Here is a 27,903-nt window from a genome sequence, read left to right as displayed (position 1 = left end):
CTGTGAACAGTCGCAGTCTATGGTCTCAGTCCAGAGGCTGCTCAGTGGGACAAGTTGCTGGTTTGACTTCTGGTGTGGACTTGAGTCCTTGAGCAAAGCTTTGACATGGACCTGCCCGGGCTTCTGGACTGGGACTGGTTCCTCATCAGCCTCCGTGCAGTCACCGGCCTTCCAGACAACAACAACCAAAACAAACCGAAGCTTAAAATCACAACCGCTCAGCATCGGCTCAGATGTGTTCTCACCAAAGAGCTGATGTTTTTACTCAGAAACCCGCTCTGTGTGTTGATCCTTCCGTTTTTATTGTTCTTATTTTCACTGTAAGTTTATTATATAGAAAAAAAGCTTTTTATCATCTGTCTGTTTATCATTTGTGTTGATGTTACAGGGGGAAATTATCTTTTCATCAACCTTTGTTTTAGTGATGTTTAGAAAGAATCTGACCTCTGACCCCTCTGAAGAATCTGATCAGACTGTGGACAGGTCTGCTCCTCATCTCCTCTGTTTTTGTTGTTTGTTTTCTTTTGTTGACGGGGCATGGATAGACAAACAAAACCTATCTTCTTAGCTGTGTTACGGCTGCACAGGTGACTCGATGAAGCCTCCGCAGACTGATCTGAGCTCAGTTTGTGTGTTTGTTGTGTTGATATTGTCGGTGGCTGTGACACGCGAGGCCGTGGAAGTGGACTGAAGAGTGCGTGGTTTGTAAGCTAACAGCTGTGTGCAGGTGTCTGTACCTGGCTGACTCACCTGCTGCTGACTGTCCACGTGCAGCTGCGTACGACAGCGTTTCTTTTGAATTCTCATTAGCAGAATGACGACGCCCTGTTCGTCCTGTGGGTTTCTATTTTTCTTGTTCAACTCTTTTTCACGTCGACCTAAGGAATAAAGATGAGTCATGTTTTACTCGTTTTGTGATAAACAGGAAACATGTTTACAGTTTAACTGATAATGTGACTTCACACAGTTTTACATTCGCACATTAGAGCCACTCACTTGTTGAATATAGAAGAAACAGAAGTTCCCAGGATAAATTCAGAGAAGAGCTTCACACAATGCTGGTATTGATCTGATCTGATCAGTTCTGGACTTTGTGAATGGAAATCAGATGAAGTTAGATCAGATCAGTGCTGATGTCCAGCTCAGGACCTGAGACCTGAACTCAGCAAATCTAATTTCTCCTGTTCAGACTGAGCTGCATTCATTAGAATACGTGAATATAATCAGTGTTAGGCCTCGTTACTGCTCATCAAGTGTTTCTGTATCCAGAAAAAATCCAGAGGAGATTTAAGACACAGTCACAAACCGGATTCCAGTCTGTCTCTGTTTTCTCGTCTCCATGTGAACCTGAATCAGGGCCGGTGGTGATGCACCTATGCACCTGAAACCAGAGACCGTCAGAGACCATTTTTAAATGGGGTCTTACCGTTGCTGTAAATAAGCAGACTGAGGTGGTTTCCTTTAGTCTTGATGTTTCTGGACAGGATCTGCCTCTGCAGCGTCTCACGGCTGTGAGAGGAGGCCGAGTGAAAAACTGTGCTGATGTCAGTGAAACGTCTGCGACGGTTTAAACTGAAGAGATGGGAGTTAAAAGCCGGAGTGAGTCAGCTCTCTGCTGCTCATGAGACGGCTCAGACCATAAACGCTGTATAATATCCCCGAAACTGTGACTCGCTGCAGTTTCCAACCCACCTGAACTGTGATGTGATTCAAGGGACAGTTCAGCGTTTTGATGAATACACTCTGTCTGTCTGACACTGAGCCCTTCAGATGGAGACACACTCAGCAGCAGCTGATCAGCTTAGCCCGGCGTAGCAGTGTGATGCTCTCGATTAAGCGATTTCTTTGCAAAATGTCAGGAAATAGAGAAAAATCCCTGCTAAAATTTGCTGCAGCCCAACGTGACGTCTTCAGATGTTTGAACAGCAGATGCAAACCTGCAGAGATTCAGTTTTATTATCACGTATGACAAAGTAAAGCTTCACACAATCATCATCGTCGTCATACCTGAGGAGCTGGAAGCAGCATGTTTAGCTGATTGTTGACTGATCGCAGCTCTGGTTGTCAGTATGCTGTGAATATGTTTTTGTGGGAACGTGTCAAGATGGGACACGTTTCTTTAAAAGAAAAATTATCCTGTTATAACAGGAAATCATGTGATTGTCTTATTTTACAAACGTTTGCCGTACTTTTGCCCAGAGACTAGAAGCAGGCGGTAACAGATGGTCTGACCCTGTGCAGGGGAAACAGGATCCAGCCACCAGCAGCTCTGAGCTCCCTGATTAACACATGACATCTTGTTTGTTTAATCTGGACCAAAACCACAGTGTAAAACCGACATGTTGTGGTTTTACGTGGGATCGTGGGTCAGACTTTTTCTTGGCAGGAGGCGGGAACCTCCTGCCGACACTGTGAGGTTTCCAGGCTGTACACAAAAACCAGAACCTGTGCTCACTGTGGAGAAAATGCTAGATCTTTAAACCATCTCTCTGGGTCACACTTTACCTGCTCACTGAGCCCAGTTACAGGAGCTGAGAGGAAGCTCTTTGTTCGCTGTTTGAGAGCAGTTTGTTCTTACACAGAAAATGGAGGATGATTTATTTGAAATGCCTGATTTCATGATCAAATCAGTCACTGTCCGATCTCAATGCTTTGTTTTAGACAAATGTGTCATCTGTACATTTTCACGAAGACGCTGACGCTCTGACAGCGTCCACGGTCCGATCGGATTATTGCTGACTGATCAACACTAACACTCAGGGCACAGGAGGAGATTTGTATAAAGAAAATGAATATCAGCTGAAATATCATTATCAGATTTCTTCAGCTCTCAAATAGAAATATCAGTATCAGCCTCAGGAACCCTGAGCGGGACACACCCATCGTCTGAGCTTCGATTGCAGCTCGTTGAATCGGCTCATCTTCTTCTGCAGCGGTTTAAAGTTTGTCTCCATCGACCAGTGAGCTCACATTCTCCCAGCAGGAGAGGACAGGGACAAGCTTCACTCAGGTTTTACTGTGAAATGGCTTCACTGAACTTTTGCTTGGTCAGGTGAGTGACTTCTTCCTCCCGTCAGGTGCAGGATGCGTTCACTGTGAGTGGAGGACAGAGCTGTCAATCATCTGATCCACAGCCCAATGATCTGAGCTTTAATCTCTGTCCCAGCTGCTGGTCCAGTCTGGATCCTGTCTGTCTGCTGGATCAGCTGGTCTGTGATTGACAGGTGGCGGGACAAACGTAACCACAGAGAACAGTAGTGTGTGTGTGCGTGTGTGTGTGTTTGAAGTCATCTTCAGTTTCAGTGTGTTTGTTTACAGCAGACAGATCAGCGTGTCGTATTGATTCTGGGATCAGATCCACACAATTCAGGACTGTAGTGACCTGCTGCCCAGAACGGAGTAACCTGAGAGACTGTGTGGACACACACACACACACACACAAACACACACACACACACACACACACACACACACACACACACACACACAGAGTGCTCTAGAGGAGTTGTGTATGTCTTGTCGATTTCTGGTTGTGTTTGTACTCATCAGCTGAGAAACACCCAAACTCTGTGTGTGTGTGTGTGTGTGTGTGTGTGTGTGTGTGTGTGTGAAATGGAAAGTGCCAATAAAACATTATGTTGATCCAACATCTGAGCCAATCAGCTCTCAGCTCAGGGGAGAGCCTGATTTCCCATCATGCCTTGAGGTCTTGCGGTCTGCGGCCGCCTTCATGGGGTGGGGTTAATCTGAATCTGATGGATTCTGCACAGAACCGTATCGCCCGCTGTAACCACTGTGAGCGCGGGGAAATGTAATCACCGAGCCTTCAGCTGACTGACGCCTGATGGTCCGGGTTCCTCACTGCTTCGCTCGGCTCCAGTGTCAGGGAGAGAGGATTTAACAGCCCGGAGCCGCAGCCTGTTCTCAGGTTAAGTCAAAATGAACACTGGTTTAAACACACACTCCTCCCTTCCTCCACTCTGTGGGAGATGCCCATTAACAGCAGGAGATGCTGAGCTCAGCACAAACAGGCTGATGAGTGTGCGTGTGCGTGTGCGTGTGTGTGTGTGTGTGTGTGTGCCCCTCCCTGTTTCATGGCCTTTTGTTCTCTTTACTGGTTTTAGTCTCTGTCTCCATCCTTCCCAGCAGCAGCTCTCAGCTTTCCACACATTTTAAACAGAATTTCATGGTTTAGAATTTAATGTAAATTTTGTAAAAATCTTCTGTGTCGAAAATTTAAAAAAAAAATCATCATCAAACAGCTGATAACACATTACATCATGCACATGTCTGTTCAAAGGAGCAGGCGCTTCAGATGTCTCAGGGGCTCAAGTAACTGCTGACACACACAGAGCTCGGCTGCTCATTTAAAGGCCTTTTTTTCTGTTTTTCTTTGGATTGATGGATGATTTGAGAAGATAATTTGCATCAGTATTAGTTGCAGCTTTAATATAATTTAAATTTTGTGTAAATCCAGAGCTGCACAGAGAAAATGAAGGCGTACAGTAACCGGCTGTAAGTCAGAGGCTGGTTTTCTGTCCTCATACGAACAGTTCAACGAAAAACAATCTGTCAAACATTTCAGAAACTCGTCCTGAAACCCGGCACACATGCACATGTGTGTGTGACCAGCAGGTTTTGGTAGTTTTGGTGAGGATCTGTTCGTTAACTGTTAAGTTTTGTGTTAAATATTAAGTTTGCCCACATTAGAGCAGAGGATACAACAGGAAACAGAAGCAGCAGCCGTCAGCTCCTCTGAGCCTGCTTCAGTGTTAGCATATCACTCAGTTTAATCGATGCCCAAGTGTTAGCGTGCGGCTAATGGATGCAGTGATGGATGATGATGCCTAAATTCCCATAATGCGAAGTCTGTGTTGACAAACCGGACGGTCAGTACAAACGTGGTGTGGTCCTTTAAGAGCATCACCATGGAGACGGGCGAACGGGAGAATGTGTGTTAGAGAGAGAGGGAGTCAGCAGACCTCTCAGTTATTTATGAGGCTCTTCTGTAAATGGTCTCTGCAACACACACACACACACACACAGGAACTTGTACTTCTGTCTTTGTGAGGACACCCGTTGACATAATGTATTCCCTTGCCCCCGTGCCCCACCCTCCCCTCCACCTCCCATCCTAATCCCAGGATCCTTGTCTGTAAATCTCTCTGCCGTATCGGTGATGGCATTTTTACGAGCTCCTGGAAAAGGCCCCGCTGAAGCTGAGTGTGCTGAGCAGAAGACGAGGTTGTGCACTTGACGTTGCTCCACTCGTTTGTGGTTGTGGCCTCTGCAGCTAGCAGCCGAGTCCGGAGGGGTTGTTGTCGTTGTAGTGTACGTCATCTGCTTTGCACAGAGTCGACACACAGCTCACGTTCGTTACTTTGCCATCGACTGTGTAGAACCCAAACACGTCTTTGTTGCTGTGACTGTTCTCTCAAGAACATCTTAACATTACTTAGTTTACCGACAGGTCAGTGAATGTTTGGGGTGAAACTGGCAGCCGTGGATTTTGTAACAGATCATTACAGTTTGAATATGAACTTTTCTGTCGTGTTTGAACAAATGTTTGAATTATTAATTAAAGACACACACACACACTCTGTTGTTGCTCGGGGTGTGAGTAATTCACTGCCCCACCCACACAGCTGCAGAGCCACTACGCCCCCTGAAGGAGATCTCACCCACCCCCTCTACACACACACACACACACACTCACACACACACACACACTCACATGCATGTGTACTGGTTGCAGTACTCCTATAAAAAATGCAGTACAGCAGATACATTAAGAATCATCCATGACTTGTAAATGAACAAACTGAAGAGCAGTGACACGGGATGGAGCAGTTACCATGGTTACTGCAAGTGGGGGGAGGGGGTAGTATGATAATTAAAAGTTTATAATAAATAATATATTGAATATACATCAATCGGTTGATTATAAATAATTAAATAATGTCAGATGTCAATAAAATAAAAGACAGCCACAGAAATAATGATGATACCAGACAACAACAAATCCATGCGGTGTCGGTTGCTATGGCGATGCACAAAAGGTGTGGCCGTTGTAAAGGCAACAGAAGAATCCTGCAGTTGCAAACTGTGCGTTTGAGCCCGATAAGCACTGATGGATTATCAATGACCTGAGGATCAATACACCAACAACCTGACGATCGCAGGCCCATATCTGAAGACCTGACCCTGATATCGGATCATATATGTTTTCTGATTGATTCTACTTGGTTGGTTATGTTTTCCAGTGACGTGACGCCTTCGCACAGACAGGAGGCTTTAAATCTAGATGGGTTATGGGATACAGCTGGTTCACAGCTGGATCCGCATCAAGACTCTTTTGGGTGAACCCACGAACACAAAGCTGTTTTCGGATTGGAATCACTTCAGGGCTGCAGCTAAAGATTGTTTTCACTACTGATTAATCTGCCTGTGACTTTGTCGATCAGTCAATGAATCTAGTTCCTAAAATGTCAGAAAACACTGTAAGAAATCTATAATTTCCACGTTTTCCCAAAGCCCACACCGACTTATTTAAATGTCCAGGATCAGTCGGTGATGAAGCAGCCGGTGTGATGATGTGCAGCATCTCTCTCCTCTGCTCTCTTCCCCCCTCCGTCACACCCGGACGCCTCGTCTCCTGCTGCTGTCTGCCCCCTGCTGGTCAGACCCAGAACAGACTGCAGTGACACAGCAGGAGCAGCAGCATCAGGCTCCAGCTGACACACAAACACACCACACTCATGCATAGAGAGCTGCCCAGCCCACATGATCTAACAAGACAACACTACTGAACAGAAACCAGATCAGAAGGCAGCACAGAAAAGTTTTCTCACCTTCATCATCGAAGCAAAACGTTTCACTGATGAAACCTGTTTGCTTATTTTGCTTATTTGTAATAATATGGGAGAAAAGAAAAGAAGAAAAATAATCTACAGAGGGTAAAGAACTGTAAGACATGTACACGTGTGCAGTGTTACACAGAGCGCGAGATAAAAGTACTGATCTAAATTATACATTAGTGCAATAACTGCTTCTCAGATATTGATCGTGATATTACAACTTTAAAATATTCATCATCACTTTACTGCCATTAGATCCATTAGAGCTTTACTGCCCCCATTTAAAGTATTTTACAGGTCTCTGATATGACAGTGCAGTACTGGTCTGTAAAAGCCAAGGTCAGCGTGTATAGATGCTGTCGATATCTAATACTTCTGCTTTCTGAGCCGCTCCAAGCTTTTTCTTGTGATCTCGACTTTAAGTCAAGCTGCAGGGATCAAACGGCCACACGCTTCCTCAGCGCTGCATGTTGGATGGTTGAACGTATGTCCACGTTAAACTGGTTACGTCTCGACCATGAAATGCGGATTCCCTCTGCAGCTGTCTGTCTCCTCGCCAGATGTTGACTCTGATGTGGTTTTTCAGAACCAGTTCTTTTCTTGTTCTCGCTCAGAGCTCGTACGGTGTTTGCTGCCTGGGTCACAGCTGGTTGGTCTCTGATATAAATAGTTGCTTTCACCTTCTACTCGCTGGTATTTACACTCTCAGAATAACAACCTCTCCTCTTACTGCAGGATCACATTCTCGCACAGGCCTGAATCCGGAGCAGGACTCCAGACCTGAACCCAGGCTGTCAGAGAGTCCCATGCCTCCTGCGGTCGCTGCTCCTCCTCCTCTGTTGCGGTAACAGGAGACAGTGAGGTCGAGCACCGTGAACCTGACTCACACACACTCGCCGTGATTTACACCAGGAGCCTGGAGGACGACACACGGCAAAACGTATGTCATAACTCAGGCTCATGGCAGGATCCTGTTTCACCACAACACTCCTGTGACAACAGGCGCACTCACTGACCACTTCAGTGGAAGAGGTGCATTTAAAAGCATCAGCAGCCGAGGCTCATTAGTGTCAGAGGGACAGGGCAGAGACACGCTCAGGGGACAGAAAAAGCGAGACCGGAGTCCTTTGTGTTTCCTGTAGCTCCCGGTGTCGGTGAAACAACAGCTGGGCCATGTGTGGTCACGTGGGCGTGAGCTGTTGGAGGTATGTGACAGAGCAGACAGAGGCAGGCAGAAACCCAGAGACCATAATGACTCTCTGATCCTCCTCTGAGTGTGTTTGTGTGGGGACTCTGCTCGCTGAAGGGACTCGCTCATTGATTCGCTTCCTCAGTGACTGACTGATTAACTGACTGCCTGTGGACTCCTGCCATCCCTGCTCTGAAGCTTGAGTCTGGTCCGAATCTGATCTCTGAGCTGAGTCAGGTGTTTTGTTTTTATTTTTTTTATGATGACCCGTTACTACAGCCTGTTCCGTCGTCTGCTGTCCGGTGAGAGTAAAGAAGAGGAGGCAGACGAGGAGGAGGGCAGCGCTCACAGAGAGAGCAGCCAGCAGGGTGAGTCGGTCTGCTCCCACAGCACAGCACAGCGCTGGGCTTTACTTACTGTTGCCCTGATGGAAATCTAAGCACGGCAGACTGATATGATCAGTGGGTTTGAGTTTTAATGACCTTGTGATGATCAGTGAGAGCAAAGGGAAGACGTAAGCAGGTTGACTCAGGTACAGGATGTACTGGAACTTCAGAGTTAGTTTGTCTGGTTGCGCATTTTATTCTATTTCATTTTATTTTCAGATAAATCCCTCGAGAGGCACCGTCTCGTTTGTTTTGAAGAACGTCCTCAGACAAAAAAAAATAGAATTTAATAAATAATAGTAATGAACCACACATTCCTCACCTCCGTCACAAGCATCATCTGCTCAGAACCAACAAGAAACAAAATCATCACATCACGACAGATCTGAGTGAGTCTGATGGTGCTTCAGATTTTAGAGGTGTGATGATCTAAGGTTCACTCAGAAGCTCTGTCACAAAGGGCAAATGTTCAGAGGATAAAAAACACAGACGACTAAATATAGACACCGGAGATAAACTAGGATAAACAGACGAGCATGTCGGGTGACGGCTGGATGTTCAGGTGTGGTTTCGTCTCTTCACCTCATTGTTTTATGCATCTCGTGTTCAGGTCTGTGTGTTTTATGACAGCAGATATAACAAACATGGAGCTTATGTATGTCGTCGCTCTGCACTGCAAAGAACATGCAAATAATTTACAAGAACATGCAAATACACACAAATCACGTGTCCACAGGTTAAACTCAGCGCAGACTGTGAATACCAGAGTAATACATACACAGAGTGTATATATAAACGCCATCTACACACTGGTCTTTAAGTGAACACACAGTCAAAGGTAAAAGCTGGTACACAAAGATCTCCACATGGCCCCGCCCCCTCCACGCCTCTCCTGATGTTAAAGTTCGATTATAAATATCAGTGTTAACATCTCTGATCGGGTCTCAGTGTCTCACACCTTCCTCAGCTCACAGCCAACGACTCCTCACTTCACAAATATCTCTTTACACACACACACACAGCTCTGCATGTGTTGGTCTATGAAATATAAAGAGATGACACTGATGTCCTTCACTCATTGGACTTTATTTACAGTACATTATTACAGCTGCACTGACAACAACCAACCCAGCAGCAGAGCAGTAACTTCAGTGGTTTATGTTGTTTACCACTAAACCTACAGACACAAACATCTGATTTACGATCAGCTCATGATGTTTGATGACGCAGACAGGGCCGCCGATATTTCATCCTGCCGGCTCTTTGTGGGGGGATGCGTGCGTTTTATACAGGTAAACACCTGAGCAGGGACAGAAAAGGTGCCACATACATGTTCACTGACATGTCACAGCCTCCTGACCTGAGACCAGCTACAACTGTGTCTCAGGTGATTAGTTACTGACTGCGTGTGTCCGTGGATGTTTTTGTGAGTTTTAAAAAATGCTGTAGAAATAAAACCTGTCTTGAGTTAAAGTGTTTTTATAACTAAACCTAAAAGAAATCAGAAAACATTCAGAGACTGTTCTGGACCAAAACCAGGAGCTAAAAGAGGCTGAAAGGCTGACTGTGATTCTTTATTCAAACACACTTTAACACAAGATCAAAGCTGAATCTTAAACATCATTTCCACGTACGACCTGAGTCGGTTTTGTGGGTCAGAGGGTCGGCGTGTTCTCGTTTCCGTGTTCCAGACAGCTCCGGTTTCAACGACACAGAAAAACAGCGAGAGAACAACATTTTTAGACCCGTGACAGAAACAGAACGCACCACTAAAATTACCTCCAACATCTCCGCGCGTGTGTGTGCGTACGTGTGTGCATGCATGTAGGCGTGTGTGACCTTGACAGTGATGTCTCAGTTATATTTACAGGTTCATGTATTTCTGTCTGAGCAGCTGTGAGTTTCCTCAGGTCTTTCGCTGAACCTCGGTCCAGTTTAATGAAGTGTATGAATCCTGATGATGATGATGATGATGATGACAGTGAAGCAGAATAAGTGATGAGTCATGTTAACAATAATCAGCTCCTTGCAGGCTGTCAGCACTCGCAGCAGATTAACTGAACAGCTATGTTTTGGTCATGTGACGTTGGTCAGGTGGTCCATATAGAAAAAAACCTGCACAGCTTCAGTGTGTCCACGTCTCTGTCTCCCTCTGCTGATCACACACAGCATCTCACCTCCTCTATCCGTCGCTCCACTAACAGTGAATACAGACACGGATGCTCCGAGGCTGTCCAGGACTAGGGGCCCAGGGGTCAGGGGCCATGGACCCTGGGTCTTCACCTGTAAAATGTCCCAGAGACAGACAGAATAACTAAAAAACAACCACAAAGAAGCAGCAGTAAGTGCTGTAGTATTAGAAGCAGCAGCAGTACCAGTCTCATTAGCAGTTTGGGAGCTGCACTTGTCCTGATGTCCAGCAGATGGCAGTGTGTCTCCAGTCTCCTGCCACACACCAAGCTCAGGAAACTGGCTGCAGCTGATTGGTCCAGGACTGATTCAAACTTTATTCATCACACTGTTAGAAACAGAGACAGTATGATGACACTGGTGCTCAGACACAGCTGGTGTGAAGTGTTCACACCTGAACGGAGCGTTTGTCTTTTCCATTCCCAGGAATTTAACCTAAACCTAATTCTGTCCTTGACCCTAAAACCAGGTCCCAAACAGTCCTTTGGAGGAGTGACGGCCCGACAAGAGGTCTTCACTTTTTAAAGAATGACATCACGGGTCTGAAATTAGCTGTAAATCAGAAAACAAGCTTTCACAAAACATCGGCCTGTTTTCAGTGTGAACAACAAAAACCTTTGACTCAAACCTGGTCTGTGCTGTGCTTCAGGGAAGAAGACGACTTTGAATAAACTGGCCTCCAGTGTCATCTTCCAGCTGCTTTGGCCTAAATCATGGAGCTGCTCCTCATTTAAAGGAGCTAGGCTAGCAGTTTCCCCCCGTTTCCAGTCTTTGTGCTAAGCTAAGCTAAGCATATACTGGACCTATCTCTGTACCTCATACACAGGAAAGAAAGAAAATGTTGGATTGTTCCTTTAAGGAGGAAACCAGTCCTGCAAGATTTCAGTCTCCTCAAATCCAGGTCTGAGGAAAATAGTCTTTATATTTCTTACGTGAGATGAGTCATCAGCAGAAATTCGACTGTAAAAGGAGAAGAAACGTGGATTCTGTTATAAAAATGTGATTTGGATATTCGTATGTTTGGTGTTTAACAATAGACAGAGGAACAATGCAGCGTTCCTGAGCTTGTGAAGCCGCTGATGTGCAGCAAGCGTCTTTGTTTGGTTTGATCATCCAGCCGCTGTCCTCTCCTCCGCCTACACCGCTGTTTGCTCCTGTGCTTTTGCCTCTTTTCTGGGTTTAGCTGCAGCGTGCGAATGTGTCAGTGTTTATGTGTGTGGGGGTTTACAAGCTGAATGAATAGATGAAGGAGTCAGTAACAAGTCATCTCCTCTGGTACAACATGTTGGATCCTCTCTGTGTTTAGATTAAGGAATGATTCTTACATGAGTTACCTTTAGAGTACAAGTCTGGTGTTAACACATACTGAACATGTAAATATTTAAAAACACCTCACATGAAGTTAATCTTTTTTCAAAAAGGACCAGTATCTTCCGAGGAAATAGTGCATTTGTTGGGGACTATTTTCAACGGAGGATTAATCCCCATTTGGTGCTGTGGTGCAGTGGTTTCCGAGGTGGATGCGGTGGTGCCCTGGGGTGGGACGGGCCAAGGTGCTGCGTTTTTTTAAAGGTATTTTTAATAATGTTTCATCACATAAAACAAAAGAAAATACATTTTTTCTATTCCGTTTTCAAATGTATGAGAAAACGCAGCCGTCAGAGCAGCCGGAGACAGATTTGTCCCTGTAAACTCGTTCGTCTCAGCGCTCAAACGGTCTGAGACGTTCAAAGGAAGTAAAATTAGATCGTACGGTGAAAACAAGCGGCCTCACAGCTCGTCACGAAGAGGGGAAGGTAGCCGTGCCACACCCGAATGTTGTTTACGGGAAAAACTGTTATTGTTGCAGGATGGTGTGTGTTCATGGTGTATGGTGTGAACTGGGAGTACTGTGTTGTCAGTCTGTTTAATGGTTTCATGGCCGTTTAAGTTTCCTGCTGACATTCTGCTGCCCTCTGATGAGGCAGTTTGACTATTGATTAGGAAACATACCTGAACTGCACACACACACACACACACACACACACTCCTGCTCTGGGTGTTAATGAGACGTGGGATCGGTTGCGGTGCTGCCACAGTGGATTTCCTGTCCTTCAGTCCGGGACACCCCCACCCCACCCCCCATGTGACTCTGTGTGTGTGTGTGTGGGGATATAAAGTTATCAGACTAACATTATTCAGCAGGTAAACATTCTCTAGGGTCTGGGACTATGAGACCGGGGTGGGTCAGTGTGGTCCTACAGGTGGTCCCACAGACTTAAAGGACATGTTTTTCTCAGGTGTGTCTGTAAACAGTGTCACATGATCATTACTCGCATCCATACTGGCTGTGAGGAGATCCCCACTCTCAAAGATGGAGGACAAAGTTTACAGTTTAAGTTTAAAGTTTATCTGTACGGCGCGAACGTTCATTAAATCAACAAACGCTGACTGACGTTTCCACCGCTGAGTCACCTGCTTTGTGTGGCAGGTGTCTCAAAACTTTAATCACAGTAAACGCAATATCTTTGGGTTTTGACCTCTGACCTTTAATAAACCGAACAATCAAAAAGAATAAAAAGTTAGTTTCAGCCCTGCGTGTTGATTGGTCCTCTGTGGAGCAGGAACACCTGCAGCAGAGGTGACAGGATCACTAGCAGCTGATGGTCAGAGTGAATGAGTGAATGATGGAGATGAAGGTGTTTCTCTTCGTCCTCCTCTCCGTCTCCGCTCTCAGTCCCACTGAGCAGGTACGAGGACGCAAATACACGACAGTAATTAAAGACGCTGACCTGGTTCTTCAGCCGGGAGTGTAGGCCTACATTCGGCATGATGGTGCATTCACTGACACCATGTCCACGTGCCAGTGAACTCACAGACTCGGGGCCTGGTTACCGATGACGGCTACTGATTTTAATCCTGTTCAGTTTGGGTTCGGTTCAGTCAGTCAGCAGGATCCATGAAACCTGCTGGACACGCCGGCCTCGGGCCCAGAAACACGCTGATTAGATGTGGAGGATTAGTTTTTAAGCATCAAAGTGTTCGCACGTCACGTGACCGAAGCTGAAATATTCAGTTTACTGATAATGTTTCACGCTTTTCATCGGGTCAGATTCAGCGAATGTGAGTGATGTCGGAGCGTTTCGCTGTTCAAACAGCATTTCATGATACAAGAGGATGAGACTTGGTTCCAGATCCTGAAACACGTTTGCAGAGACAGAAATTTAATTTCAGGCTTACACACGCCTGGTTTGTCATATAATGTGTTGCTGTTCTCCCCTTTTTACTCTTTATTTACGCAAAAAGATAAAAGAAAACATCCTTTTCCCAGACTACAGGCGGCAGTTATCATCTCTAACACCCAGCCTCTCCTCTCATGTTCCCCATTGTCTTGTTTTTTTCCACTGAATTTTAGGTAACTTGTTTTCCTTATTTTCCAGGTTATTTCCCGCAAACTTTCCTCATAATTTCCCAAAACCCAGCTGATAATTATCTGTAAATTCCAAAGTGTTACCCGCTCATTACATTTGAGATAAAACTTCAGAATCCACCTGTTTCCTGGAAAGACCAACAGAAATTCTTAATTCAGATTCTTTGTGACTTTGACATCATTGATCTGTTTGGCGATCGGTAAATATTCATTTTATTGACGTTTATGCTTCATGTTGGTTCAGTGTAAAACGGGTGTTGCTGCACTTTTTTTGGTATCTGATTCATACGGCTAATGATTTTTAGAAGAATCAGTGAATTACAGAATTCATGATAAATTCATGTTACTGACCAACACGTGTGGAAGTGCTGGACCACACTGGAGTCCGACGTGAACCCAGGCAGCTTGGTGACGCTGGTGTGTGTGTGTGTGTGTGTGTGTGTCGGAATAAATCTGATTGGCTGGTGAAGCCTGGCGGCTTTTGTTGTGTAGCTGCAGTGAGATGTTGTCACAAACAAGCGTCTCTGTGAACAATGACAAACACTCCTCTTCACTTTCTTTCCACTTCACTGCCTCTGTCTATCACACGGTGGACCCCAACACACACTGAGTGTGATGATGAAGATGGTGATGATGACTCCGTGCTTGTTGTCAGTGACTCATCCTTTCTGGAGCTGATAATTGGATTGTGTAACGAGCTCTTCACAGCTAATTGTCCTGTGCTTCATCATGTCACCTCTCACTCCTCCGGCGTCCAATCAGCTCTGAGGTCCGGCCCACTCTTCCACAGGTGGCTGAACCTGTTGAAAAAGGGACTTGCATTAAGAAAATGCAGCAACAAGATATTAGTGACAGCTGTCACAAAAATTATGAACTCCCATTAAAATATTGCAGAGTTGTCTGAAGTAAAAATGATTAAACTCTGGATTATTTATTCATCATTTTTCCAATTTTTGCATTTGAAATGAAATGTCATGAAAATATGACGCGTTTCATTATCTGGATACGGAATGACCCATATCAGAATTTGAGATTCTGGTCGTATCCCACAGCCCCATGTGTGATAAACAATAACAGACCGGAGGCTTTGCTGAAACAGCAGCAGGACGAGAGGACACTGGCTGAGAGCCAGAGAGTGCTGATACCTGCAGGCTGCGAGTGTTTCATCACTCCGAGCAGATTTCAGTGCAGATCTCATGGTTATTCAGCCCTGACAACATGTTCGTGAGGCTCCTCTGCTGCTGTAAAGATGCAGCAGGCATAAAGATGGTTTTATGTAACCCTGCAGTCACAGCCTCCAACAGGAAGTGTGTGTGTGCAGCACTGCAGAGTGTCTCCCATCCAGAGGCTCGTAGATTTTATTTTAGCTGGTTTTGACATGGATTTTGATTAATGCATGAGAGGAGCTGTTATTAATGTGAACTCTGGACTTATCAGCTCATGTGTTCAGGTTTTTAAGAATCTGTCATTAGCTGATGTTGAACCAGGATTGGGAGAAAAAGGCTGGATGAGTGGAAGGGGAAGGTTTTGCTCTTTGTCAGTATCAGAGATTTCATTTACAGATACAGGATCTTTAACCAGCTCAGTGTAAAATCATCCAACAGACGTAACTACACTGCCGAAGGTCAGGATCTGTTCAGAAAAGTAAATCCACCATTTTCCACACATCAACTGTGAAATCTTCACTGTTTTGCCAATTTTCCGGATTCTGTTATTATTTTTGAAATTTCACTCAGCAGCCTGTAAACTTTTGACCAGAGGCTCATTTATAAGCTGAAATGTAAAAACTCTTAATTAGTGATGAAATTTATTGTTCTTTTTATTTACGTTGGAGCTGTTATTTGCCCGTCAGTGCATTCGTTCCGTTCTCCGGTGATTGAGATACACGAAACAGAGCCTGGCTTTTTAAATCGGATCAAACGAACGCGCCTGCAGATTTCAGTCTCGGCCGTGAATCCGCTCAGAGTTTGATGCTTTTGGCTCCTGGTGTTTTTTTGTCAGTTACCAAACAGCTTCAGGTGCGTGACCACCTCCGTCCGGACTGGAGGAGGACCGACCCTGATTCACACATAGCTGAGGAAGACGAAGACGGACACACAAAGACAGTGAATGAAGAGTCTTTATCTGGATTTTATCTGGAAACACGTGAAAACGTGTTAAAGTGTGAACTGAGCTTAATGAACTGATCCAGAGTGAAACTCCACAGCTGCTCTGCATCAGGCTGACGGACTGAAGGTAGATCGGTCTGATGTGGGAGCAACATGAAACATCAGGCAGAATATTTTTAGGAGCTTCTTCCACACCTCCACCTCCCGTCTCTCTATCACTCTCTCTCCTCTCTTTGACTGTTCCTCTCTCTCTCTCTCTCTCTCTCTCTCTGTCTCTCTCTGTCTCTCTCTCTCTTTCCTCTCTCTCAGCCTCTCATCACATTCAGCAGCTCTCAGGCTGCGAGGACGAGGACGAGGATCAGGCAGGAGAAAACAGTGGAGTAAAGTAGAGCAGAGAATAGAGTCTGTGAGTAATCTGCAGCTTTATCGTCTCCTTTGCTGGATTTTCTCGCCGTCACTCTGGGATTCGTTTGAACTTCGCTGGGTTTGTTGAACGCCGTCGCTGTTTTCTTGCTTCAGCTCTTTCTCGGTTTCTGATTCCTGCTGATTCTCTGAAGACGTCTTTGAAAGTTGCTGACGGACCGATGTCGACGATGGATGAGTGAACGGGCTGCCGTTTTTCAAAAAAAAATGTCCTGAGAGACATGACACACAGCATGGGTCATCCTTTGATTCATGTGTTCACGGATGTTTCATCGGTGCGTAGAGTCTCCAGCAGCCATGTGCTTCCATCGAGAGTCTGAAAGTCTGCGTCGTGGCTTTTTCATTCACACGAGTTACTGCTGTTTTTCGTGTTAACGAAGAAATGTGTGTCTTCTGCTTCAGACTCCATGAGCTGAGGACACCGATCGATTGATCAACAATTACTGAGAACAAAATCGATAACGAAGTTACTAATTCGTGATTTGTTCTTCTTTCCTCGATAAATGTTCTACACCTTCTTTTTTTATTTGTTGACAAAACAATCTCAACTCAAGGTCCTTGTTTGTTTGACGGAGCTTTTCACCGGACCACATGGTCTTCGTGGAACTGTAGATGTCATACTTCCCATTGTCCTGAGAACTTTGACGAATCGTTGGCACGTTTTTATTGATTATTGTGAAATCAAACTAACATAAAGTTAAAATTTGTTTGAACGTTTCCGATAATGATTCTTCAACTGAAGAGAATTTGAAAGTTTCTTGTGTTTATTCGTCATGACTGAAGCTTTGTCGCTTCCTCTGGTGGAAACAAAAGCTGCGAGATGTGAATGTATACAAACGTGTCAACGACATAAACTGTTAAAGGAGGAAGAAAGTCTGTTTATTTCTCATCGTCTGAGCTAATTCATCTGGAAACTTAAAGTGTTGAAGAGGACGGTTTTTCAGAGCCTTTGGTTTTTTTCCCTGTTGGAAAGAAATGACACCTCTGGTGAAACTAAAGTGCATTTGTAAAACATGAACATGTGAATATCAGGCGTCGGCTGCTTCTCACAGTGGATCTCCAAAGCGTTTGATCATGGACCGACCATAAATAAGAGCACATTTATCACAAAAAAAAAAAATTCCCCTCAGACTCGTTGGGTTCCACCAATCATTGACTGACATGTCACTTCTTTTGGACTAAAAAGTGAACGTCCTCAGATTCGGGACACAGAGCAGGAGCACATATTTTGTCCTCAGTGGCTCCGTCCACCTCTCGGGGAGATGGCGGCCGCCATCGCCAGCTCCCTGATCCGACAGAAGCGTCAGGCCCGCGAGTCAAACAGCGACAAGGTCGCCACCAACAAGAGACGCTCGAGTCCCAGTAAAGACCCGAGGTCTCTGTGTGAGAGACACATCTTCAGCGTCTTCAGCAAAGTTCGCTTCTGCAGTGGAAAGAAAAGACCTGTCCGCAGAAAACCAGGTGGGTTCGTAAACTCAGAACCGTGTTGTTTTACATGTCACTGCCGGTCATGTATACCTTTTGATTACTGTTAGCCTGCAGATGTTAGCATGCTAACGTGCTAAATTAAAATGGTGATCATGGTAAACATTGTCCCTGCTACACATCAGCATGTTCATGTCAGCTGTGTTCAGATAACATCCAATGTCAAAAACACATTTTTAGTTTGAGTCCACAGGAAACTGAAATACAGCCAGTGGTTGTATTAAACACTGTATAATGTTCATCTGCGATTTAAATTATTTAACGCTGGTGTTAAATAAATATCCACGGTGTGTATCCAGCCTGTGCAGTGATGGTGTCAGCAGGCTGTTTCCCTCTGGACCTTTCACATCAACAAGCTTCGGTTTCCTCCTTCAGAGCAACGAGATAAAAGTCGACGTGAACTCGAGCAGAGTTTCCTCCTGAGGAAACGTTTAAGTTCTAAGTGAGCGAGAGGAGACGCCGTGCGATGGGCCGCTGGACGGATTTCAGCATTTACACATTCATGAGCTGCATCTCTCATTAACCGACATCCTGCCGCAGCGACCCCCGCCTTCTGTTTCCTTGGCAATCCAACAAACAGCTTCTTAAAGTAACAGTTATACAGAGCTTCTGCTTGATCAGCTCCTTCACAGTCCAGAGACTTCAGCTTCTTTAACTTCTTCAACTTCTCTCCACGCGTTTGTACGGAGCAAGTTATTAAAGAAATCTCCGCAGCTGATGAAGCAATCGCTGAGTCACCGGGTGTTTTTAGTGCGGCGTCAGCACTTTGTCTTCCATCAAGGCTTCACCATCACTGAGTCTGAGATTTGTTAGAAGTAATGGGTAGATGAAACCCTGCTGAAGCTTTCACAGCCACAGAGTCACAGCACCGTGCCCTCTGAGCTCAGTCCTGAATTAAAACGTGACGGTACTATGAAGGCGTCAAAGCTGCTGACCGCATCTCGACGCGACACTCAAAATCTGCCACAGGTTCCTGTACCGTAAAAATACACAGGCTTTTAGGGTTTTTCTGGACCCTGTATCTGAAAAATGTCTCCAGAGGTGAAGCTCCTCTTGAACAAATTCAAGCTTCAGTAGATACGTGATTCAGTTCTGATCCTCAGTGAAGAGGAAATCAAACGGTCCCCACAACCGAAAAAAGGAAGTGCTGATAAATTCAGTATAATGTTTTATGTTTTTAATGTTAATGATTTCCACATCAGTACAACAACAGAAGCTAGAAGGCTTTTAATGTGACACATCTGCACAGGAAGTGGCAAGTTTAATTGATAATAACTTGATGAAAATCAAAATGAGCCAAACAGAAGTGAAGAGTCCACTTTGAGGATTCGCTGCTTTTAATCATTCTTGTTAATCAACAATCCATCAGTCGTCAACTGGGGCCCTGATGTTAGATTTGACTTGTAGCTGCCTTTTGTTTCCTGCTGACTCACAGTGACTCTGACGTGGCTGACAGTTATTGATCAACCTCATGATCAATACCTGCTGCCAGCCGCTGTTCACGCGTTCCATTAATTCATAATAACTATCTTCACATGATCCTTTCTTTTGTGAGAGGGATGTCAAATATTCTTCTGAATGAGAAGCATAAAAACATCACTTTCTGTGGCTGAGCAGATTTTTATTTTATTTGTTTTTATTTTATTTTTTATCTGTTTTTCTTTTTTTTCTTTTTTTTTTTGTTACAGTCGAATAGCTCAAACAGTTTCGCTGTGATTGGGGTGAAATTTGCTAACCGGAGGCTCAGGTCTCGTCTTTTCGTCTCGTCTCCGTTTGGGAAGCAGCATGTGATGAGGTGTGTTTTTCCCTCCACAGGCTCGCGGATGTGTTAAAACTCACAGTGACACACACATTTATAAATATAACTTCCTTCAGAAAAATACCTCTGGATGTGGATCAGTGATTAACGCCCAGATGTTTCGTGTCAGAGGATGAAAGCAGTTTGTCACAGTCGCCGTCAGCGCTTAAATCATCATGATGTCGACTGTAGATCCAGTTTCTCTTCAGTCTTTTCAGTCTGAACCTTCTGATATTATCACAGAATATTTAACATTTCCTCCCAAAAATTGACAACGATGAAGAGAAAATGAAATCAGTTGTGACAGATTTTCATTCTGATGGGACGACGTGACCATTGGAGACAAAAGCTTGAAGGAGGAAAGTTGTAAATGTTGAGTCCTGCAGTTTTTGAGTGTTTGTGGACACTTCTGTCTGTCCCTGTCTGTCTGTCTCTGTCTGTCAGTGTGAATGTTAAGTAGCACAGCAGCCTGCTCCACATTAGCCTCTCTGTATTTTGGTCTATTTCTGCCAGAGATGAGTCCTTCTGGCCCACATTGTCATCTGGAGCGTTCATCGCTTCAGCTTCCATCGTGTTTACGTCCTCAGGCCTTCAGCTGAATCATAAAGCCACACAGGAAGGATTCGGTCCATGAGTGGCATCAGGGAGGGGTTTTTAATCAAAAGCAGGATGCTGTGGTTGTTGACGGACGTAAATGATGACGCTGTTTTTAAACTTGGAATTTGGAATTTGGATTTTCTGCTCACCGCCATCTTTGTCTGTAGACCCTGTGAAATTTTCAAAGTGGACCTACGATGAGTTCACGGTACTGATGAAGGAGATTATATAAGATTAACTGAGGCTACATGAGATGAGAGATCTCGTTAGAATAGTTTATATGAAGTGAAATAAGATCATGTTACATTGGGTAACTTGAGTGAAAGTGATTATATAGATTATATAAAAAGAGATCAAATAAAGGGACAGGAGATGAGGTGAGATAGTATGAGATAAGGTGACGTGAGAAAAGAGATGATCTGCGATAAGAGACGAGGAGATGCGATATAAAAGCAGATTTTATCAGAGGAGGAATAAAGTACAGAAGAAGTAAATATAGAGCGCGTACTGTGATATGAGAGTAAAGTGACCCGGGAATTGAACCTACATTAGAACACAGAGAAGCTCTGGAGGGAAAGTGGTGTGAGGTGAGGAGGTAAAGTGTCCATAGACAGACGCAGAGGATGAAGCTGCTGGAGCAGAAGAAAAAAACCCCGCACTTGAATAATGAATGTGAGAGTGTGTTCAGAGTGGACAGATAGTGATGATGGGTTTGTCGGACTCAGTATCACTGATCCTAAACCACCGGCACAGGAAAAACGCTGTCATGTAAAAACAACTGTGTGTGTGTGTCCTGTATTAACCTGACGTCTCAGTGTGTGTTTGCTGCGGGAGTCTGACGTGTGTGTATGTGTGTGTCGTTGTTGTTTCAGAGCCTCAGCTGAAGGGCATCGTGACGCGTCTCTTCAGCGAGCAGGGTTTCTTCCTGCAGATGCAGCCTGATGGAACCATCAGTGGAAACAAGGACGAGAACAGCGACAACAGTGAGTCTCTGCCAACTGAACCTGCATTTAAGAACCAGTAGGAACCAGTCAGCGTTTTACTGGGGCCTGAGTGTTTCAAAGCACAGCCCACAGAAAGTTAAACACAAACACAAAATGTGTTTAGCTCATATCAGGCATTACAGATTTAATGGGAACAGATTCTTGATTGTTATCGTGACGTGTGGCCCCGTGCTCAGGACAGTCTGTGTATATCACAGCAACGTTTTAAATCAGGAACTGATGGACAGGTCAATCAGAACAAGTCGACAACGTCACAAATCTGACCGGGCGTCTGATGCCAAACGTTTTGGTCGGTACCAAAAATCCGGACGTGTGATAACCAGCTGTAGATCCGGGTTTTTCTGCTGGATGAGTTCAGGATTACAGATCCTGCTGCTTCCTTTAAATCCTCTCCTCTGGTTTGGAAAAGAGAAAAAGAGGACAAGAAGAGGAGGAGGAGGCGATGTTTTGGATGTCCCTCTCTCTCTTGCTTAGATCGTCTCTGTCTCTGAGTTAAATAAAGGAGGATTAACAGCAGCCATCGCCACAGGCCTCTTCCTCCTCCACCTCCTCCTCCTCATCCTCACCCACACTGCAGCTCTCTGTCCCCGAGGATTAAATCACCTCTCATCACTTCACCCCCTCCCTCTTTTATTTAGTGTCTTTATTTCTGTGGGTTTATCTGCTGGAAGCACAGCGTCACACGCAGCAGGCTGGAGATGGATTGAGGTTCTGCAGTCCGATCGCGTTTTACTGTTGCCTAAGCAATATGACTGTTATTTAGTAGATTTAAACTTCTTCTTCTTAACTTAAATTCCTTCTGCCCCGAATGAAGCTTTGTATGAAGGTATATTTGACCTGTCTCTACAGCTCGCTTTCTCTCTCTCTGTCTCTGTCTCTGTCAATGTCTCTCGCCCTCCAGCTCTGTTTAACCTGATCCCAGTGGGTTTGAGGGTTGTGGCCATCCAGGGAGTGAAGGCTGGACTCTACGTGGCCATGAACGCAGAGGGATTCCTCTACACATCGGTAAGAACACCTGTCCGTCCATCCGTCCCTCCCCTTCTGTCTGTCTGTCTGTCTTCCTGTGCTCACAGTAACAAGATTTTTGTTTTTAGTTCACGATTTTGTTTTTCAAGATTTGGAGGATCTCAGGCTCCAATCAAAGCTAAACAGTCAGTTTGTTACATAATACATAAAAAAACAACTTGTTTTTTATGAATATCAGATAAATATATTATTTATTGTATTTTGTACATGCAATGCACTTTCAGAAGTTAACAACTCAAACTCCAACACGTAACGCATCAGACTGTGTCTCCTTCACAGTAAAAGCCCCGTGGGTTTTGCTCACTGCCTGGCTTTCAGGTGACGGGCTTTTAGTGTGAAATAGTTTTAAAGCTTTTTAAGAAGATGACTTTTCCTGTGAAGCTGTTAGAGGACTTTTACTGTGGAGGGGTTGCTGTAATGCAGACCTGTGAAGCAGGTCATAGATTTTAATTTTTTTATCCGTTCAGAAAAATCAAACGTGGAAGACAAACAACATAAAGCAACACAGACGCTGCAGCTTCTCGTGCGCTCCTCGCTGTCTTTGTAGATTCATGGTGTTGTAAACGATTTTGACTGAAGATGAAGTTACTCACCAGGCTTCTCATTTTTTACAGAAGTATTTTTTTTTAACCTTCATGATCTCAGACATGATCATATTTCACATATTTTATGTCAAACTGTCTCTGAGCCGACAGATCAGGTTCTTCCCCTTTGAGGAAAGATCCTGTTTTTGTTTCAATTCATTTTAAGACACAAACCTCATAGAAAAAAACATTATGGTACAAACAGATCCATTTATAGACACCATGTGTTTGAAAAATCTTAATAAGACAGTTTAGGAAACAACAATAATATTGATAGTTAAAGATGATAGTGAGCAGGACAGCCCCGATCAGTCTGCGGTGAAGCCTAAATACAGCTACAGCTGTTGTATTGCTACTTCTCCTCAGTAAGTTCATCCACCATCCATTATTCATATCTGTTCCTTCCATAAAACTTTAAAATGCTATTCTTTAGTTGCTGTGTGCACAGCACAAGAAAGGAGATGGAGTGATGGAGGAGGAGAGAAACAGCTGAGATGATACAGTAGATCCTCTGTAGTTTCTCTGTGAGACGTGGATGTTCAGTCCTGTTGAATCCAAACACACTTAAAGGCATTAAAACACGAGCACTTTGTCATTTTTAACAAAGATGAAATGACAGTTACTTGGAATAAATTCGGTGACAACATATCCCATGAGTCCTAGTGTTGTCACGCAGCCGTATCCTCACGGGCACGGTTAAGAACAGGAAACTCTCCTGTTATTCTGATGTTATTCCAAGATGGAAGGAGGCTGATGTGAGCTGTTTTATGTATTTATGATCTAGGATATGACATAAACGCTCCTGTGACATAACCTTTTAGCACAAGTTGGTTTTCAGATCAATAAACCAAAACAGAGTCTCATTATATGCAGATGACGCCCTGCTTCACGTCCCAAACGTCGACTGCTTCTGGAGTTTCCAGACAAAGTTTTCACTCAGTTGCATAAAGTTCATTTTTTAACTTCCCTTTTGTGTCTCCGGTAAATTCCACATTACCCACCAACCCTCAGTGTTTTGAGAGGTGATGCATCTCACCGCGATCCGTGGGTCTTCACTGCTGCTCTTCTGCTTCATGTGCAGACAAGCATTCACATCAGGATCACATCAGGTCCTCGGCTGTAGTTGGAGATGGAGGATGCAGCAGTTTCTCTTCCTCTTCCTCTGTGCAGTTATGTAAAAACCTCACATCTTTTTTTTTCCTTTCGTGGAGCTCAGCTCCTTCACACAGACAGTTGAAAGTAAAGCTGTGCTGAGTTCTGGGAGACTTTGCTGTCCAAAGACTGTTTATCTGAATTATCACGTCTTGATATGTGATGCAGGCAGCCTGCTGGGAAGAGAGATAACAGCTTTCATCATCTATTCCCTCTGTTTCCTCGCCACGCCTTTTTCTTCTTCTCCTGGTTTGTGTGTTGCCGTCAGTAGTCATAGATTGAAGCGAAAGCCTCGGCGGCCTGGGTCAGTTTGGCCTGTACTTCAGAAACTGTGTGTTAAATGTCAGAGCAGGTTTTTGTGTGGCTGTTCTGCTCTGATTGACTCTGCTCCTCCTTGACCACCTGTCATGTCCAGAGGGCACCGCATACACACCAACACACACACACACCTGTTATATCTGAAGGGAAGTACAAAGAGCTAAACTGGGACTTTAAAGTGTCCCGGCAGAGTCAAGTTCGGCTTCAGGCCGTCCAGACCACAACTGGTTCTGTCTCATCCCTTGTTTTAAATTTGACGTCTGAATCTGACGTCAGCACCAACCAGGTCCTCAGTCTCATCATCAGTCACCTGAAAAAAAAGGGTGGTGTATAACAGGGGCTGTTTTTTTTCTGTTTCAAAATAAAATCCCTTTAAAGAAGCACTATAACTGGCTAAAGACGTTGTTTTCTGTGTGTGTTTGTGTGTGTGTGTGTCAGGATGTGTTCACATCAGAGTGTAAGTTTAAGGAGTCTGTGTTTGAGAACTACTACGTCATCTACTCGTCCACGCTGTACCGGCAGCACGAGTCGGGCCGGGCCTGGTTCCTGGGCCTCAACAAGGACGGAGTCATCATGAAGGGAAACCGAGTGAAGAAAACCAAACCCTGCTCACACTTTGTCCCCAGACCCATCGAAGGTGAGACAAACACACCTGTGGACACCTGCTCTCTCTGTCTCCTCCTCCAGAGACTCGTGTTTCAGTTTCAGCACAAAGACAGGTCAGGATGTCCGTAGCCTAGCTTAGCGCAAACACTGGAAGCAGAGGGGAACTGTTAGCCTACCAACCTTCCCACATCTCCAGGTCTGTCTGATTTACCTGTTGGATTTTGTTTATTGGACAGGTGCAGAAATAGTGTCTCATCCGTGCTGACCTAGTTTTCTTTTGGCAGTTTAAATTTATGGAAATAAATGAATAACCAAAAAAAAAATTATTTGGACTTTGAGCTTTTTCTGGACAGCGTCTCTAAAGTCTGCTGTGGACCCGAAGCAGCTGCCGGCAGGAGGACTGCTGACGAGCTTGTTGTTAGTTAAAAAGGACAGAACATGTAAATGAGACAGACTGAAAGTGGCTGGAGAGTGAGGAGCTCGCTCAGAGGTGAACCGGTGAGGTGGGAGCAGAGGTCGTCCTGCAGGAGCTTCCTCTGGGTTTGAGGACAAGGTGAAGCTCCAATATCACAGATGGAGGTTTAACAGGAAACATGAAGCTCCGTCTCTGCTTTCAACTGCTCTGTCTCCCCCTCTGTCCCCCCCTCCACCCCCCATCTTCATTTAAAAATATCTGATAACTATCACCTTCCCCTTCCTCTTGTCCTTCTGTCCATCTTCTCCTCTTCCTCTCCATACACCATACATCTTACTCCTAGCTTTTCTTTCTCCCCCTCGTCCTCACCCCTCACCCCTGATCTCTCCCTCCTTCTTGTCCCCTTCTCTCCTCTTCCTGTACAGAGGGACATACATTCAGTCATAGTTTTGTTTTGCCGATTATTACTGATGTTTTTGTCATTTTATTTCTACCTCTTCGTATCCTGTGACTGCACAATGCTCCATAGAGGTTAACAGAGTGTTCTTTGTCTCACCCCCTCCTCACCCTCCTCATCCCTGCAGTCTGTATGTATAAGGAGCCTTCGCTGCACGAGCTCGAGGAGAAGCTGCTGAAATCCTCACGGAGCCCAACGATGAACAGCGAAGAGCGGGCGAGGAGTCTGGAGCGTCAGCAGCAGCAGCCGGAGGACTCCACAGAGCAGGACGGGTCATAGCCTGCAGCGCCCCCCGCAGGAAGAGGAGGAGGAGGCGAACTCCCATTTTAACACTCCCTCTGTTCAGCAACAACAGCAACTACAACCACACCAACTACAACAACCGCCACGACGACAATGACGACGGCGACGAAAACAAAGAAAAAAAGAAGCTTAAAAAAAAAAAAAACGGAAAAAATCTTCTTGCTTGTGATGAAATATTTTAAATCTTGGGGGTGGGGGGTGGCGGAGAGAGGGGCTTGTTTGAAAACGAGAAAAATCAGGACGTTGATGATGATGATTTACATTTTATGCAAAAAGCCCTGCTGAGACGGCGCCGGGAGGCTAGCACACCTACTCTTCATCGCCACATTGTAATCATCATCATCATCTTCATTTCTGTCACGACGATGACAAAATGTTTTCCGAGTCGAGCGAGCGCTGAGAACTCCAAAGCTTTAAGCCATGTAGAAACTTCACCTCCTTTTATTTCTTAATGAATGCAAAAACTTTCGCACTTTCAACACGTCGTGCTTCTTCTTCTCCATGTTGTTCAATCCAATCAGAAAGAAGAGTTTTTTTCTGTTTTGTCTTCTTCAGCGGCCACATCTGGTTTGTTTGTTGTTTTGTTTTGTTTTTTTTGTTGGGTTGACGAATTGTGAGTTTTGTTCCAGACACTGCCGATAAAAAGGGTCAGAGGGGAAAGAACGAATACTCAGAGACTTCCTGCTCTGTTCGGACGTCAGGTCAGTCAGGTGACGTCTGGTCCACGTGATTTGATAATCGATCAGTCCAACAGCCCGTCGGTCTGTTCAGTACCTGCAGGAGAATCCAGGTGTTTCAGTCTGTTTCACGCCTGTCGATCATTGTACCAGTCCTCCATCAGGTTTTACATGAATCTCGTTCCTTCTGTGCAGAAGTTGTTTTCAGTTCTTTTCTGTGAAAATCATATTGCAGAGACCAGAAATGTTGTGCAGAGAGATAATCTATCCTAAGGTGCAATAAAGTCACCTTTGGATAGATTATTAAAGGATTAATGTAAATCTAGAAACGGCAAACCCACCAGTCAGACGGTTAGAGGCTAAACCCGGGGCAGCCTGTTGCTGAGCAGCACGTGGAAACGACTGCGTGAAGCGGACTCAGTAACAGACACTGGCAGAGACGTGTAGTGTTTATGACGCCTGCACCACATCAGATGCTTCATATAAACAGAAACAGTAATGAAGACAGCGCCAGTGTGTAGACCTGCATTCAAGAGGACAGGCGCTGAGTTTTGACATGTGTCAGACGCTGCCAGTGCTCGCTGCCCTTAGACAGACGCTGTTTGGAGAGAAGTTAGTGAGTAAAGCAAGCTGAAGCTGGAAAAGCTGGAATTTTTTTGTCAGTGTTTATTTCATCTCCATGTCTGAGCTGAGACCACATTCAAAACCCAAAAGACAAACAGTGAGGAAAGAAAGGATCACATGACTGATCTCTGATGTCAGAGGGTCCACACACACCAACACAGACAGCTCTTACAACACACCACATGACTGGAGTGACGGCACAGTTGTCTCAACTGTGGCGGTGATGCCGTTATCTCCCCGCAGGACCAGTTTCGTAGAAATGAAGTGAAACCGACTGGAGGGAAGGAAACTGATG

At 44.9% G+C, this 27,903-nt stretch overlaps 1 protein-coding gene across 4 annotated transcripts; it reads left to right on the top strand.

Annotated features, from left to right (window-relative positions):
- The first annotated feature begins 7,863 nt into the window (after nt 1-7,863).
- Nucleotides 7,864-27,470, top strand: LOC121187083 (fibroblast growth factor 12-like). Of its 4 annotated transcripts, none has more exons than XM_041046183.1 (6): nt 7,864-8,062; nt 8,326-8,414; nt 21,315-21,425; nt 22,348-22,451; nt 24,965-25,163; nt 26,132-27,470. In XM_041046183.1, exons 1-6 carry the CDS (start codon nt 8,031-8,033, stop codon nt 26,281-26,283), a joined length of 687 nt encoding a protein of 228 aa, XP_040902117.1. In that variant the 5' UTR covers nt 7,864-8,030; the 3' UTR covers nt 26,284-27,470. The 4 variants fall into 4 exon arrangements, with proteins under 4 accessions (XP_040902117.1, XP_040902118.1, XP_040902116.1 ...); XM_041046182.1 differs by lacking the exons at nt 7,864-8,062; nt 8,326-8,414 and adding exons at nt 17,825-18,023; nt 25,648-25,650; XM_041046184.1 differs by lacking the exon at nt 8,326-8,414 and having other exon boundaries at nt 7,915-8,062.
- The last annotated feature ends 433 nt before the right edge of the window (nt 27,471-27,903 follow it).

This window comes from Toxotes jaculatrix, chromosome 9 (genome assembly GCF_017976425.1).
Source record: "Toxotes jaculatrix isolate fToxJac2 chromosome 9, fToxJac2.pri, whole genome shotgun sequence".
NCBI lineage: Eukaryota > Metazoa > Chordata > Actinopteri > Toxotidae > Toxotes > Toxotes jaculatrix.
Note: the sequence above shows the minus strand (reverse complement) of the source record. Positions and strands in the feature narration are given on the sequence as shown.

Bases quoted from the DNA above. Each gene is read 5' to 3' on its own strand.
- LOC121187083 (XM_041046182.1), top strand. From the start codon at position 17,825: ATGGCGGCCGCCATCGCCAGCTCCCTGATCCGACAGAAGCGTCAGGCC. The intron at 18,024-21,314 runs GTGGGTTCGTAA...TTGTTGTTTCAG, and splicing joins ACCTGTCCGCAGAAAACCAG to AGCCTCAGCTGAAGGGCATC. The intron at 22,452-24,964 runs GTAAGAACACCT...TGTGTGTGTCAG, and splicing joins AGGGATTCCTCTACACATCG to GATGTGTTCACATCAGAGTG.